Source organism: Mastigoproctus giganteus, chromosome 8 (assembly GCF_048544385.1).
Source record: "Mastigoproctus giganteus isolate SK-2022 chromosome 8, ASM4854438v1, whole genome shotgun sequence".
NCBI classification, from domain to species: Eukaryota; Metazoa; Arthropoda; class Arachnida; order Uropygi; family Thelyphonidae; genus Mastigoproctus; species Mastigoproctus giganteus.
In genome coordinates, this window is record NC_143582.1 from 146478610 (window position 1) to 146493439 (window position 14830).

The window sequence follows — 14830 nt, forward strand, 5'->3', positions numbered from 1 at the left end:
TCTCGATTCAGAGGAAACAGTCTAGCTCGATTAATGATCAGGGACCATCTTGTATTTGGGCGCAAATTTCTGCCAGTGCTAATGCTTGAAAAGCTTCTCCACTTTGAGGGCGACATAACAAAAATTCTGTGAATGTTCCCAGTCCAGGACGTCCATGCTAGAGCCGATGCTCGAATAATCCGACAATTCTTCTGTATCACTGGACATTCATAAAATTTACCATAGCTAGAAGGGATATGCCTGGCATATCTCTTCTAGAACAATAAAAAATATATATTTATTCAAAGGCTTATATTTTTGGTAATTATTGTAAATCCTACCATAATTGCAGATCTCGAAAAATACGTGTTTCTTTTCATACGATCAAGATCAGATGAATTATTAGTATTGTTTTATTTATTTATCCCCCTCGGACAGGTAAAGGTCATTGGTTGAAATTTCTCTATGATTCAATTTGGATGGCCTTTCGGATATTTCATTTGGAGATGCATTATATCATCTCTTCCCAAACACTTAAAAGTCGTGACATTTATGAGCACTGATAGCAAGTCACTGTCCTCGCGAGTAGAACATGCAAGGAAGCAGTATCCTTTTCACAATGAGTGGAAAAAGCCCCAATTCCAATCCCATTATTGACGCGAGGAATTCTTATGGGGTTTCTTCACAATGTGGCCGAGCTAATCGGTCTCAGGCGAGGTTTGCGTAGTTTTTTTTCCCCTCAAGCAAACAAATCAACCACAGAACGTACTTAAATATAGTCTAAGTCACTTATGCACCCTAACCCTATAACAACAATAACATAGCAAGCCACTATTTTCACTAAAAAAAGAATTTACACTCGTATAATTTAAGAATCGTATAATTTAAGAATCGCATAATTACTAACAAAACAAAAACACACAATACCGACATTGATAAACAAAAAAAAAAAAGTAAAAACTCGACCATAAAATAAATGTAATTTTGCTTTCTTAAATTACTTCGGTATATTAATCCTCGGGACAACATTACTGCATATAATCTTTATTGTACATCGATAATTGCATATAATGATCTCCCACAGCCCATCAACACGGTTTACACTGCAGAGTTTAAGCTTGTTTTTATATTCTCCCATCGAGATATGGGCTAGTGACACTATAATGTAGTATATATTACAGGGCCGGCTGGTCTAGTGATTAACGTGCGTAGCCATTGGCGGGGGGGGGGGGGTTAGTACTATAGATAAAAGAACGGTAGGACATAAAGAGTGGTTATAAATGACCGTTGTTCTTCATGGGCTAATGTGATTAGCTAGTTCCACAAGGGTCAGTGTTGGGCCACATACTGTTTTTAATATTTATTAATGATAAATGATGTAGATATTTTATATTTGTTGTCCAAGTTTGAAGATGATACAAAGTTATTGATAGTAATCAGATTATGCTACTTCAAGAGGACCTGGATAAACTAAGGAGATGGGCTGAAAATTTGTAACTGAGGTTTAACATTGATAAAGTTTTTGCCTAGTTTTGTGGAGGTGGACAGTTTGAGTAAATTTAAGGAAGATTTGGATATATTACACCGGCCAATATGTTTTTACCGCCCCTAATATATCAACTGTTTGCAATCAACTTTATACATACAAGGTGTATCTGAAAACTTTTAGGACTACAATCATAAAATATTGAAATCAAGAAAAGAAAAAAAAAATTTATTACCATTTAATCTTCAAAGTACACCCCTCGTAACTCGATACACCTCTTTGCACGGTCGTACACCTTCTGATAGCTCTGTAAAACACTCTTTAACTCCCTAGTCACGCTGGTTTGGATCTCTGAAACGCTGTCGAAATGATGCTCCATTCAGGTGGAATTTCAGTTTGGAAACAGAAAATTACCAGAGGTGCGAAATCCGCAGAAAAACCGGGGATGGTAAAGCATTGTAACGCCCTTCTATGCGAGAAACTGCTTGACGATGGTTGCGTTATGTGAAGATGGAAAGGTGCGAGCACACTTCCCCCCTTTTTTTCAAATCTTCGACAACAATTGAATGCATGGTATGCTATCATTAAGAGGGACAGGCAATGATCTTCTATTAACAGCTGCAAAACGTTTTTTCGATGGTCGAGTCCACACGAGACTGAGATAGATGACCACTCCGCGCATCGTCCTGAACATCTTCCCACCCTTCAAGGAACAGCCCATACCAGCGAAAAATGTCGGATCATAATAGTGCTTCATGTCCATAAGCTGAACTCAACACTGCAACTGTTTTTCCCACTTTAAAATAAAATTTTATCGCCACTCTTTGCCCGGTCCTTGAATCCGTGACTTTACCGCGCCAACTTAAACACGACTTTCCAGGAGAACGCCTTTGTGAACACTGAAGAAACTTGGCGAAGAGCCAGTTCAGAATTGATAGTGAATTGTTTCAATAATGGCCAATGTATGGCAATAGTAGTATCGTTAGGAAAATCAGTCCTAAAACTTTTCCGACGCACCTTGTAGATTTATTTCAAATATGATTTTTAAAATTTCGCATCACGTCACAATTTCTATAGTTAAAGGTTTTTGTGTTTATCCATTATACGTATATTTTGGGGGTGTAGATATGAAACTTATCTGTTGTATTATCTGCAAATAATAATGTTTGCATGTGCTCATAGATGGCAGTAATTTTGGGGGAAGATTAACATGTTTAACCTTGTCTATCTGCCTCCCATTTGTCTCTTTCAGCAACGGAAAGACAGTTGTGGTGTATATACTGCATACTGTTTGTTTCGTCTGTGATTTGCTTAGGATTGTATTATTAAAACGTTTAAAAAGGGGTAAAGGAACTGTTTGAAACACCCTTATACGTGCGTGGATGGGTTACAACAAAAAGTCAAAAGGAAGAAAATCTACATTATTATTAAACGTCCATATTCTTTGTACTTGGGTACAAGATTGGTGATCAGGATAAAACTTGGGCTCCACATACATGCTGCATTACCTGTACTATAAATCTGAGAATGTGGCTAAGCAGGAAAATTTAAAGTATGTCTTCTCCTTTTCCTATTATGTGGCGAGCACTGTACAACCACATGGACGATTTCTATTTATGCAAGACAAAAATATCTCACGGTTGTCCAAAAAAGAAAAGAACAGCATCAAATATCCTAATAAATATCTGCAAAAAGACCCGTATAACGTAATGAAGATCTGCCGATATCCGATCCCCCAAATCATTCGATAAAGAAAGTAGCGAAGAATATAACGAGGATTCTTGTGTTGCAGACTATGCTGGACCTTCCACTTCAAGAGATTTGGATTACCAACCATAAAATTATAACGCTCCGCACTTAATTAAACAAAAGAGATTTGAATGACTTAGTTCCCGATTTAAACTTATCTAAAATCAAGAAGAACTCCTTGGTTCTAGATTACAAGGGCAAAAGTTACTCGAAGCAGGATCTAAAATTGCAGTATATCGAAATGTCACAAACTGTTCTTAAAATATTTCGTCATGGAAGACTGTGTTTCTGTAAAGATATTAGTGATCTTTTGAATGAACTGAGCATTGAACACAATCCTAATGAATGGCTCATATTAGCTAATGCCTCAAAATTAAGTTTAAAAGCAGTTTTCTGTGGAAATGCATTCCCTTACGTTCCTCTACTTCATGCTGTTGGCTTGAAAGAAACTTATGAAAGCTTGTTCAAGATCTTGATTGCAATAAAGTACCATGCCTTTGCTTTTATATGTTTGTGGGATAGTCTTGCAAAAGAAAAACATTATATTGTGCAACGGTGGGAAAGATGGAAGAATTTTACCAGAGAGAAGTAATATAAAATACATTCCAATGGTTGAAGCCAAAAAAAGAAGAGGAAGAAGAAAAAAGTTAATCTTCTACCTTTGCATATAAAGTTGAATTTTGGTAGGGCTCTGGATAAAGAAGGAAGTAGATTCTGCTACCCAAGGGAATCGTTTCCCAATTTAACAGATGCAAAACTGAAAGAAGGAATCTTCATTAGACCTCAAAGATTATTTAAATTATACCCCAAAGACTTTTAATTAGACCTCAAATTAAACCCCAAAGACTTCATTAGCCCTAAGACTATTTAAAACAAAGCACGGGACACTGAATTAGCAGCTTAATCGTTTAAAGCAGTTGTGTATGGATTTTTTGGATGAAAGAAAGATAATATGAACCTCTGGTGTCAATTTTACTGCAGTGTTATGAAGACATGGGCTGCCGAATGTTTTTGAAACTTAATTTTCTTCATTCCCATCACAGTTTTTTTTTTTCTTCAAAATTTGAGAGATGTAAGAGATGGGCAAGGGGGGGAACGCTTTCATTGGGACATATCCACGATGAAAAAGCGGTACCCAAGATTCTTAAGGATACTGCCATGATGGCAGACTACTGCTAGTTTTTTAAGAGGAAAAAAAAAATGGACTATAAGATAAACCCCGAGTGGCAAACATTTTTAGAGAAAAATAATGCGTGTAGTTCATTATATGTTTGAATAAAGTATTTTAAAATGAACAAGTCTCATATTTATGATAGCATATGAATTATGCTATAATAACTGCTTCTAGGAATCCTTGTGGGTTAGATCTGTTAATGTCTGTCGGAATTATTAATACTTCATCCTTCTGGCAAGTTTGCCAGAAGAATGAAGGCTCGGACCAGGTTCAACTCAACTCACACATGTGTGTATTATAGTGGTCAGTGTGGAAATACAGTATACTGCACTCTCATCTGACCACTTGGTTACATCAGGTCTGCATGTGATACACATTCTTTTGCAGTTGTCAGTTAGTACGTTAGTAGAAGCATCCTTTGGTAGTTTTCAGATCTGTGTTGATTCACTTTCTCTCTCATTTTCAATGTTTTTGGTTTGGATATGCATATTAAAGCTCCGTATGTTAAATGGAAACTTCTACCACGGTTTCAATTCAAGTGCGATGAGATTTCGGTAGGTCTTATTTCTTAGGAAGAAGCCTATATGTGCAGATTTATTCGGATTAATTGTCAATGCGAATAGCGATGTGTTTTGAGTTATCGCAGTATCTCGTTTAGGTCTGTTTTGACTTGTCTTAGATCATCCCTTTGCTCTGTGTTCCAGATGAACTTATGCCATCGGCATAGGACACCATACTGTTACTGTTTGCAGAGAATGAATGAATGAATTATTGCTCTCAAGAATTGGCCTTGTGGTACGCTGACTTCAATTGATATTGAATACTTTTTGTTCTTCGTGTTCATGATAATTTTTCTTCTAGAAGGAGTGAGAAAAAAGGCTTAGAACGTTTATTTTAATATTACAGTAAATTTTTTTGCACTGTTTCTCATTGGCTTGCCTCGATCTAGTAATAGGCAATGACCCAAAACACAACAACAGCAACCTAAACTACCGGAAGCGCTTCGCTGCATTCCTGCCCAATTCGAATACTGCCTTTATGAATTTCTCCAGTCTCAGGTGGAAATTGAACTTTATTCAAAGGGAAGACAATCTCCCCAAAAGTCAGGCCGGAATTGAAAGAACTTTCCAGAGGTAATTTTAAGATTCTTGTAATTTTTATTAACATGCCATTGTATGAAGCGTGAGATAAATTCACTGGAATCTTAGGTCGCGATATATTTCATCCATGGGCTAATCCTCAAAAAGAGATCCATGTGCACGCTCAATCACAAAGCCAAATATCGATCGGCTATTTTAGAGGTGAAAGCACATACAGTACGTGTCACATTAATTGAAGTATCTGTTTCTAAATTATTCTGTTATTTATTTTGCTCGTGAGGATTGTCGATTTTTATTTTTTACAGAGTTGCGTGTCTAAAGAAGTTCAAAAGCTCTGTCCTAGTGCGTTCATAATTGGAACAAAAGCGTAACTTTTCTTTTACTTCTTTCGTGCCTGAACAGGTTAAATATCTGACTTCCTGAATTGACTGCAGTCTAAAATCCACAACTGATCCGTGACTCCAACGCCTTAAGGCCAAATAATCTCTCTCGCGCGCCCACCAACACCTTGGTAGAGAGAGAGAGAGAGAGAGAGAGAGAGAGAGAGAGAGAGAGAGAGAGAGAGAGAGAGATTGCACTTAAACCAGAATACAAATTACAAGCAGAAATTTATCCATTTCGACCACTATTCTGCAGGGTTGTTGAAGTCAATACATGTGCATACGTTATTCATCATTTTTACACCTCGGGCAACAGCAAGCTTAAATGTTCTGCAGCAATAGTTAGCTCGTTCCAGTGCAACTAGTTCCTGCTTGCCCCTGTTTTTAATTTTTATTACTCTTTCATCTCTTTAATAATGCTGGGGATAGAGATGCTATCCGTGATTAGTATTCTATTAGGATATAACCCGAGGGCGGGTCACTAGGTGCTCCAGGAAGCTTAACTTTAACCTAAGCGCTACTTGTATTTTGTAGGTCAACATCTGTGCAAAAATGTAAATCTAACGATGTAAAAGGATTACAGAAAAACTTGCATCCATTACGCGTGTAAATCTATCCCTTCCTCCTTGACTAGCTCGGGTGGTAAACAGAACAGGCAAATATCGCTGAAAAATATCTCCACTTCGTTGGTTCTCCGTTTGAATTTCCTCAATTCATTCACGCTCAAATTGAGTCAGTTTTCTCTTTGGATTTAGTAAATTCCTCACACTTCTCGAATTTTTGGATGAGAAACATTCCAGTTCTCAGCATCACACTGAGTACAATAACAATAAACTACCGCTAATTTGAAATACGAATAATAAAAAAACAAATTTTCTGTTTAGTCTAATACATACGGTCAGAAGAGTTCACAAGATACAGCGAATACAAGAAACAGCACAGTATTTAGTAGTCACATGAGCTTGAATCACGGTCGCTCAAAAAGCACGTGCACTTACGCACCCTTGCGACTGATCACTCAGCTACGGGTGGGCTTAAAAAGTGAAAGAATATTATCGAGTCAAAGACCACAGAAAGTTAGAGTTCACAAGATGGAGAGAATATAAGAACATTACACCGTATTTAGTAGTCGCGCGAGCCACAGTTATTCAAAGCGCATGCACGTTTGTACCCTCAGGATGACCACTCGGTACTGCACAAGCTTATAAGAACTCCTAAGGAAAGGAATTATAAAGGGCAATTTTCTCAGGATGATTACTTTAATGATACTGTTCAAACCTCAACCATCTGCAAAAGAAAATATTCCGTTAAATGAAAAGAACACCAATATTTTCCGTAGCATTCAACGCCTCCCCACACCAAATCCACTGATTCGATCACAATTGTTAGTATTTCCTCCATGAAGCAAGGTTTACTCATGTCCCTTGGCAATAGCCGCAATATTATTAACTCACTGCCTTTCTCGTAATTAGAATAAAACTGCATAGCATGCCGTCGGGACGGAGACCGTGACGTTACCATAGGGGGATGGGAAGAGAATCACGTGACAGCGAAGTGACGGGATAACCAAGCCAAGACCATCTCGCTGCGGGTTGACAATGGCGCTATTCACAGCCACTCTGGCAGTATAACGCCCGTTGTCAACCGTTTAGTTCGTGGACTTAGCGAATACGCCACAAAGGGATCAGCATTGGCACGATTTGACCCAGAAGTCGGATAAGACGTAAGCACATATAGAGTTGAAATATTACCTGATCGAATTCTTTCCCTCAAAGGTTACAGTATTGGCTTGTGTAAAGTTTCGGAGAACAATGAAATATGACACCAGGTTGCTCCCAGATTACAAAACTCTCCATGTGAAATCTCATTTCATTTTTACATCCTGGAAATAGTTAGTCCATATTCAAAATGCACGTTTTAAGAGTAGCCTGCTATCTAATGGTTCCGGGGTTTTATCGAAGTTCCATTATCTCCCCCCACACACCCCTCCCTTCGTGGAAAGTGAAACCTGTCTTCGTTAATACTTAGAACTTCTGGTATAAGTTCGAAATAGTGCTTTAAATCATGGTCATGATACCAGGCATAAAATGTAGCTCATTAATTCCAATTCGCTGCAAGTATTCAAGTCCAATTGACACACACACCTTTGCATCCAGTGTATACGTGTACCACGCTTCCTATGAGTAAACGTGGTACACGCATACATTGGATTAGAATTTTTTTAGACAACTGGAATTTATTAGCTAATTCTACTTTGACTTCAATCGATAGTGATTCAATCGAATCAAAGTTCAATTCTGTTTATCACATTTGTTGAATAAAAAATATAAATGCAGAGAGGCAAGAGAGAATACGTCATTCAGTTCACGAACATATCAACCAGTAACAATATATAAAATATGAACAGCTCTTAACAAGAAGTCTCAACTGAATGTTATCTTTTTAGATACATCTTTCGCATATAAACTTCCAGTCCCTGCTCTTATTTACATTCTGAAAAAAAAAAAAAAAAAAAACGCTTGTATTACAGGAAATTTGTAAAAATCATCCCGCTAATTCTGATGCCCAGACAGCAGATCATAAGCCATAAATCTTTTCAGCAATTGCGCATTATAACGCAGAGAACACAGCAGGAAGGAGTTCTGTCTCATCCACTGTTCGCTGCTTCTCTCAACCCTTTCCTCGCAAAGAACAGCGATTTTATATCATACGCCAAAGACTATGTAACATACAGAATTAGCAGCCTTCAAGCCTATCTAGAGCTTAGCCTCTTTAAATCGGCTCAAAGCACTTTTAGCAAAACGAAAATGAATGATATCAAAGCCCATAATGGATCGTAGATAAAGAACGTAAACTCCCGCACTGACCTCGATTTAACATGAGATGAGGAACCTGTCTTCCAGAGTCGCTTCTCCACCAGGAAAACCAAAAAGTTACTGTGCGATATGGCCAATCTGCCAAGACTACTCAACGTGGAGGTAACTGCAAGATACATTCAGCAGTGCCTACAACCGATCGTACGTTTATGATTCCTCAGTACGGTCTTTTGCCCCGCCGTCGTATATAAACAAATTCCTCGCTGGATGGATGAGTAAGGTCGTGAGCCACCCATCCACTAACCTAAACATCACACCCCTGGCAATTTTACATAGTACCCAACAACCTCCTCAAGTGCTTACTGGAGTTACTGACGTCCCAGTTTTGAGGGATATGAATCTATTCCACAGGCTAGATGCAATCATAAAAATCCCTACCTATCTGACGGAACGTAATGGTATGTGCAGATTTTCTCTCTCTCCTAAAGACTTTTTTTTTTCTTTTCCCATCAAACCTCTCCTGTCTAAAATTTTTTTATTTCACCCGAGATCGGCTATCTACAGCTCTGAGTGAAAAGACTTAAATTTATTATTTATATAACTGTATTATTCACATTTTAAAGAAGATAAGGATAGAAATCTGAACAGATGTTTTCCTTCTCTTCTTTTCTTGATATAGTGCATTATAGCAACGCAAAATGATCCCTGAATACTCAACCGAATTTTCCGCTCCCATCTTTAACGAGAATGATCATCCCTTCTAAAACAAACCTAAGGCATTAAGCATTCTTTTTTGTCGTCAGTTGTTTCATATATCCACTTGGTATAAGACAATCTCCTTTGCCAATACTGCAGTCCAACTCAATTTTAGGGCCTTGACTCCCTGAAGGCACTCCGGCCATATATTCCGCTATACACACTGTTCATCAGAGACTGAGTGCCTTCCTCCCATGATTCTGCAACAATCTATGGGCTTCTTAATATTGTATCCCCATCAGAACTTGTGATTGATGGCTGGTCCTTCGGGGATAATAGGTTTTATATCGTTGTCACCCCTTGGTTTATCGGTTGCAACAAGGAAGTCGTATTTGTTGTCATGAAGACAACTTGTCTCATCATCCAAGTCTTCAAGGTTAAGAGGATAGCCAAGTGCATTGTCAAAAAAACAAGCAAAGCCCTATTGCTAAGATCTTTTTGAGTAAAATATTTTATTATTATCAATTTATTACCAACTAATGGTTACACCTGGAACTTCTTGACGATGGGAAAGAAACGAAAAAGTTTTATATTTAGAATTTAAAAATAACATTATATAGACATGGTGGAATTCCAAAACAACTTATATCGGAGTATAATTTAGAAAATTATAAAGAACTTCAAATTCTCTTGACACTTGAGATCAGTTAAATTTAAAGTCATTTAATTTATACAGTCCCTCCCCCCAAGGAATATCACGGTATTTTGTGAAGCATAATGTGGATTTAATCATGCAGCCTAAGTCTTTGAAAAATTGTCTTAATTGATTAAATATATTTTTATTACACTACCACACCATTGGACTGCTGAATGCCTACAGAATTTCTTTCCGCATTTGTATTGAAACGGAATTATTTTTACTCAATATTAATACATTAATGAGGATTTTAACAAATTTTGAACTTCAAATTAACAAAAAATCCGAAATAGATCACAAAGTAGGAATATTTTTTAACATGTGCTTGGATTTTATTATGTAACGAAAACGGTTTTGGACTTTTGAAAAAAAAAAAAAGTGGATTCTCTGAGCAGCTAAAGTACACACTGTTCCTGTATTCAGATAAACTTCCCTTGAGTGGCTGAAGTTTCGATTCTCGCGGTGGCAATTTGGAAGAAGTAAGTACAATTTCCAGAAAGTGCAATGGGAAGCATTAAAATGTTGCCTTCTGCAAAAATTTTATGTCTCCTGCTTAGTCTTATGAGAACGGCAGACTACCTCGAATCACCCTGCGTTTCGTTAATCGCCAACCCACCAGTACGTGAGAACTAACACCTTGGCATCGGGAGAGCCACATTTCTTCTTACCTTTGCGAAAATCTGGTGCGTTTTCCCCTGTTTCCCTTCCCATCCCCGATGGGTGGTGAGTATTTCTACTGCTAGAAACGTATACGTGTATTACGCATACAGCGATAACCCTCTCGAGCACGCGCCTTTCTCTAGTACTCTACACCTGTGTCTGGTTTTAGGAGGACCTAGCTCATCTAGTGTGCAAATGTATGCTAGTGATTGGATTAAGTGTAGAGCGAACAGCGTCCGACTCTGCCTCAAACGAAATTCTACTCTAACTCACTTAATGCAGTCTCCGTTCCCTGTGAGCAGTAATGGGGCCATTCAAATGGGTTAGGAACAAAGTAGCTTAGAGCACATGGCACTAGAATTTCCCCGCTGATAAAATGAGGCTGTTTTGTAGTCTGATTATGGTTGCCTTTCAGCGCAATTTGGAGACCCCCATTTTAGCATTTTACAGCACCCAGACCCTCGACTTACCTTTTAGTAATGAATACACAAACTAACTTTCACTGAAATTTCCTCCGAGAAGAAAGGGAAATCCACCAGGTCAGAAGATAAACCTCCGTAAATCGTAACTTGCCAACGGAATGGGAAAGAAACATTTATTTCGTAAGGCACGTGAAGGACTTGGAGGAAAACACCGCGGTGGTCTTGAGTGAATACCAAACAGTTTCGAATATTTACAGGTTTATAAGTCAAACTGAGCATTTGGCTCCTTGAAAGGAAAGAAGAAAGAGTTATACGCAAACCAGCGTCTTAACTACTAGTTTAGCATGCTCGATACAGCAAAGCAGAGGCCGAATAGTTTTATTCTTTTATTTCATAAGAAATAATATAACCGGTATTTGCATCATTAAGTGCAATACTGAGTTACCCCGGCCCTCCAACGTATCCTACTCCTAGTAACAGATTTATACAAACCTCACTTGCCAATTTATTATATTTCATCTATGGTGCGCGCAACTTTTGGACAATCTGTATAATTTGTATTAGTAGAAGTAACAAACAAACGTAAAAATGGATTTTTAGCATTAATGTAGAATAAATATCAGCGAATGTTCATCGCTAATATATATTAGATTACAAAATATATATAATCATAGAGAAATTAAAACAGGATCAGTTTGTAACAAATAAATGTAAACTTGTTCACATCGTTTGCTTTGGTTTTTTGTGATAATTTTGTCATGGGATGTAATTACGAGTTAAATTTATAATTAAAGTTGGTAGTTTATAGAGAATTAAGTGAAGATTATAACAATCAATTTTTTATTGCAAATTTAGGAAAATTATTCTAATACGCGCAATAAAAATATTAACTAAATGGATTCTCTAATCTAATATTAAAAATAGAAAGATTCTTTTCACCAAGTGGAAACTGAATTTATAAAAATATTTATTATTATCCAAATAAAGCGAAATTTGACTTCGGCAAGTATGAATACCGTCTGAAAGTGTTGGCTCGATATTTGGCGTCAAAAACCAAAGCATTGATTTATCACACTTAGGGGAGGTAGCCATTCAAAAACTTACCTGCTTCACTGTTGTTGTCCGTGCTTTGCTGTGAACTAGGCTGTTGGGAGAGCGGACCAGGTGTTCCAGTCGACCCCGCTGGAGATCTCACATCTTCACCACCTGTACTGTAGTTTAAGGACCGGGAAGGTGGCCGCTGAAAAATAAAGTTTATATTTAAAATTAGATACCACACAAAAATCAAAAACAGCAAGACTAAAAGATATATCGAATATACTAACGGTGGTAAATATCTCTCTCTCACTTGAGCAACCGAGCGTATTTCACAATTCAATCCAGTATTTTTTTACAAACTTTAAAACTTTTACTTCAGGAAGTTTATCGAGAACTTTCAAACGTTTTAGACCAGATCATCAATGGAAAAGAAGTTAGGTTAGAAATTACAAAGTTATTCGAAATTTACAACCTTCCTTTGTTCATCTTTGCCGGATAATTTACCGAATTCCTCATCTTCTCTAACAGTACAGCAACTTCCCACTTGTCATCAATATGGCTGATGCGCGTAAAACCACGAAAGATAAACTAGAAATGATTCCCAGTTCTGTTCTTGTCTGAAGGAATTGTTTCGTACCTTGAATTCCTTTCATTACCAAGCAAGGACTAAAATACAAAGTAAATCAGAAGTGGATTTGCAAGGTCCTGCTAATTTTCAGGAAAATTTAAGTTCTTATTGTATGCGATTGCAGTAAAATAAGAATGGAATCTGAAAAATGCCCCCCAAACCACTGGCCAATCTTAAAACATGTTCTGACCTTTGGCCATTGTCAAGTGTTCCCAAATTTGTAGGTGTGAAATCAGTTGTTGCTTAGAAGTACTATATATGGTTTTCAATGGTGCAGTACGCCCCTAATGTAAGCTTACAAAGGAGTAAGTGTACACAACACTAGAGTGTTTTTATGTCCTTTCGAATCTAGTGTATGCTATTTCCTTCGAATTACTAGATGTCAAATGTGCCTTTCAGCTTGTCTACGAGATTGAACCGACTTATCCTTGCGGATCTCGGCACAAAGTATAAGTCACGTGTCAAACTAACCCCACTACAGTGATGACAAATATCTTGCACTTAAAGATGTCCTGTGTATGAAAAGGCCTGAGTAGAGGATAAGGGAATGTACTGGCCAGTACTTAACAAAGGGGACGTCACTTATCAATGTTTCTTTTGTCAGCCAAGAAACCTGTTTCAACCATTTTAATGGTGACGTACTTCCTTACCCTGCCACACCATGCTGGGTGGAAACAAAGACCAAATTTGTAACCTTCAACTAAATCGTGTACAAAGAATGACGGACTGCCTACCTTACCGGGTCACTTCCTGCAAGGTAGCGGGAGATAAGTAGGTTTCGCAACTCTTGCAGAAATGCCAAGTGTCAAACAGGGCAAAGAGGATGACATCTACAGTTATCTTGATAAATCCTATCTGGTAACCGGGAATGGCCAGACCACACACTAGAATGCATTAAAGATAAAAGCCGCTCTCATCTATATCTTATTTGTTCTTTTCGAAAAGCTTGTAACGAGGAAGATCAAAGAACTTAACGTGTTTTTTTTTTTTTATTTTGTAAGAAACCTTCAGAGAGCTTTCCTTTTTTATATGAATATTTAATTCATTTACACTATGTTTCCAAAAGTATGGAAACACTGATGAATAATCACAATTTATGAAAAAACTCTTTCATATGCAAATACAGTACTGCAGAGAGGTGAGTTGCAGAAAAGAGAAAAATGGAGCTTCTCTTCAGAAGGTTTGAATGTTGATATTAAACTTCTCAACATTACCAAAGCTTATTTTTACAAGAAGACTTATTTTTACAAGGGATCCAAACAGTCGGATATATATTTGTCGAAAGGTTCAGGAATCTCCAGTAGTTGTTATTGCAGCAGTGAATTTTCATCAACAACATCTCTGTCCACAAAACATTCATCACCAAGTTAATGCACAGCGACAGATGCAATTATATTATGCTCAGAGGTCTTTGAAGAACTGGAAAAGGATTTTTTTCTGGAGCGAGAAATATCAGTATACTCGGTTTTCATCAGATGGAAGAAGCTGGGAATGCTGCCAATCCGGAAACATCGAAAAGGGATTGCACTGTCCCAATTTAAAAATAGAAAAAATCCTTTTATTCAGCCCATCATTTCAATGATTAATCACCAAACCTAATTACTAAATGGTGATACCAGAAGCAATACAGTGGGGTAATGCCATTTTTCCGAAACTAATGTAATTTCAAGGTGAAGGACCTTGTACTTTTTAAACTAGACCACTTCAACCCTTGTCTGCTCAAGACCACAATGGAACGAATTGGAAAGACTTGTTTATGGACACTAATTTCAGTTGTCCCATTTAAAAATGGTTCTGTTGAAGAATGGAAAAATATTTACATCCACATATCATTAATGGGTGAAAATAGTTCTAATTCCGGGTGTATTGCAGGTCTTAGACTTCTTGTGATTTGTAAACTTGTGTGTTATGTTACTTATTTTCTTACTCATAAATGTCCCTCGCAGCTAGCAAAGTTTCTACGATTGCCGTTCTTCCATGCAATGTGAAAAAGTGCAGAGTTTAA

The 14830-nt window shown here is 37.5% G+C and overlaps 1 protein-coding gene across 2 annotated transcripts in view; it reads right to left on the reverse strand.

Annotated features, from left to right (window-relative positions):
- Positions 1–14830, reverse strand: part of LOC150081901 (homeobox protein Meis1-like) — a 220998-nt gene that overhangs the window by 141397 nt on the left and 64771 nt on the right. For both annotated transcript variants that reach the window (XM_090378974.1, XM_090378973.1), the window contains exon 6: positions 12264–12399. In XM_090378974.1, coding sequence (XP_090235100.1) covers positions 12264–12399 — 136 coding nt within the window. The remainder of the gene's footprint in view (positions 1–12263; positions 12400–14830) is intronic.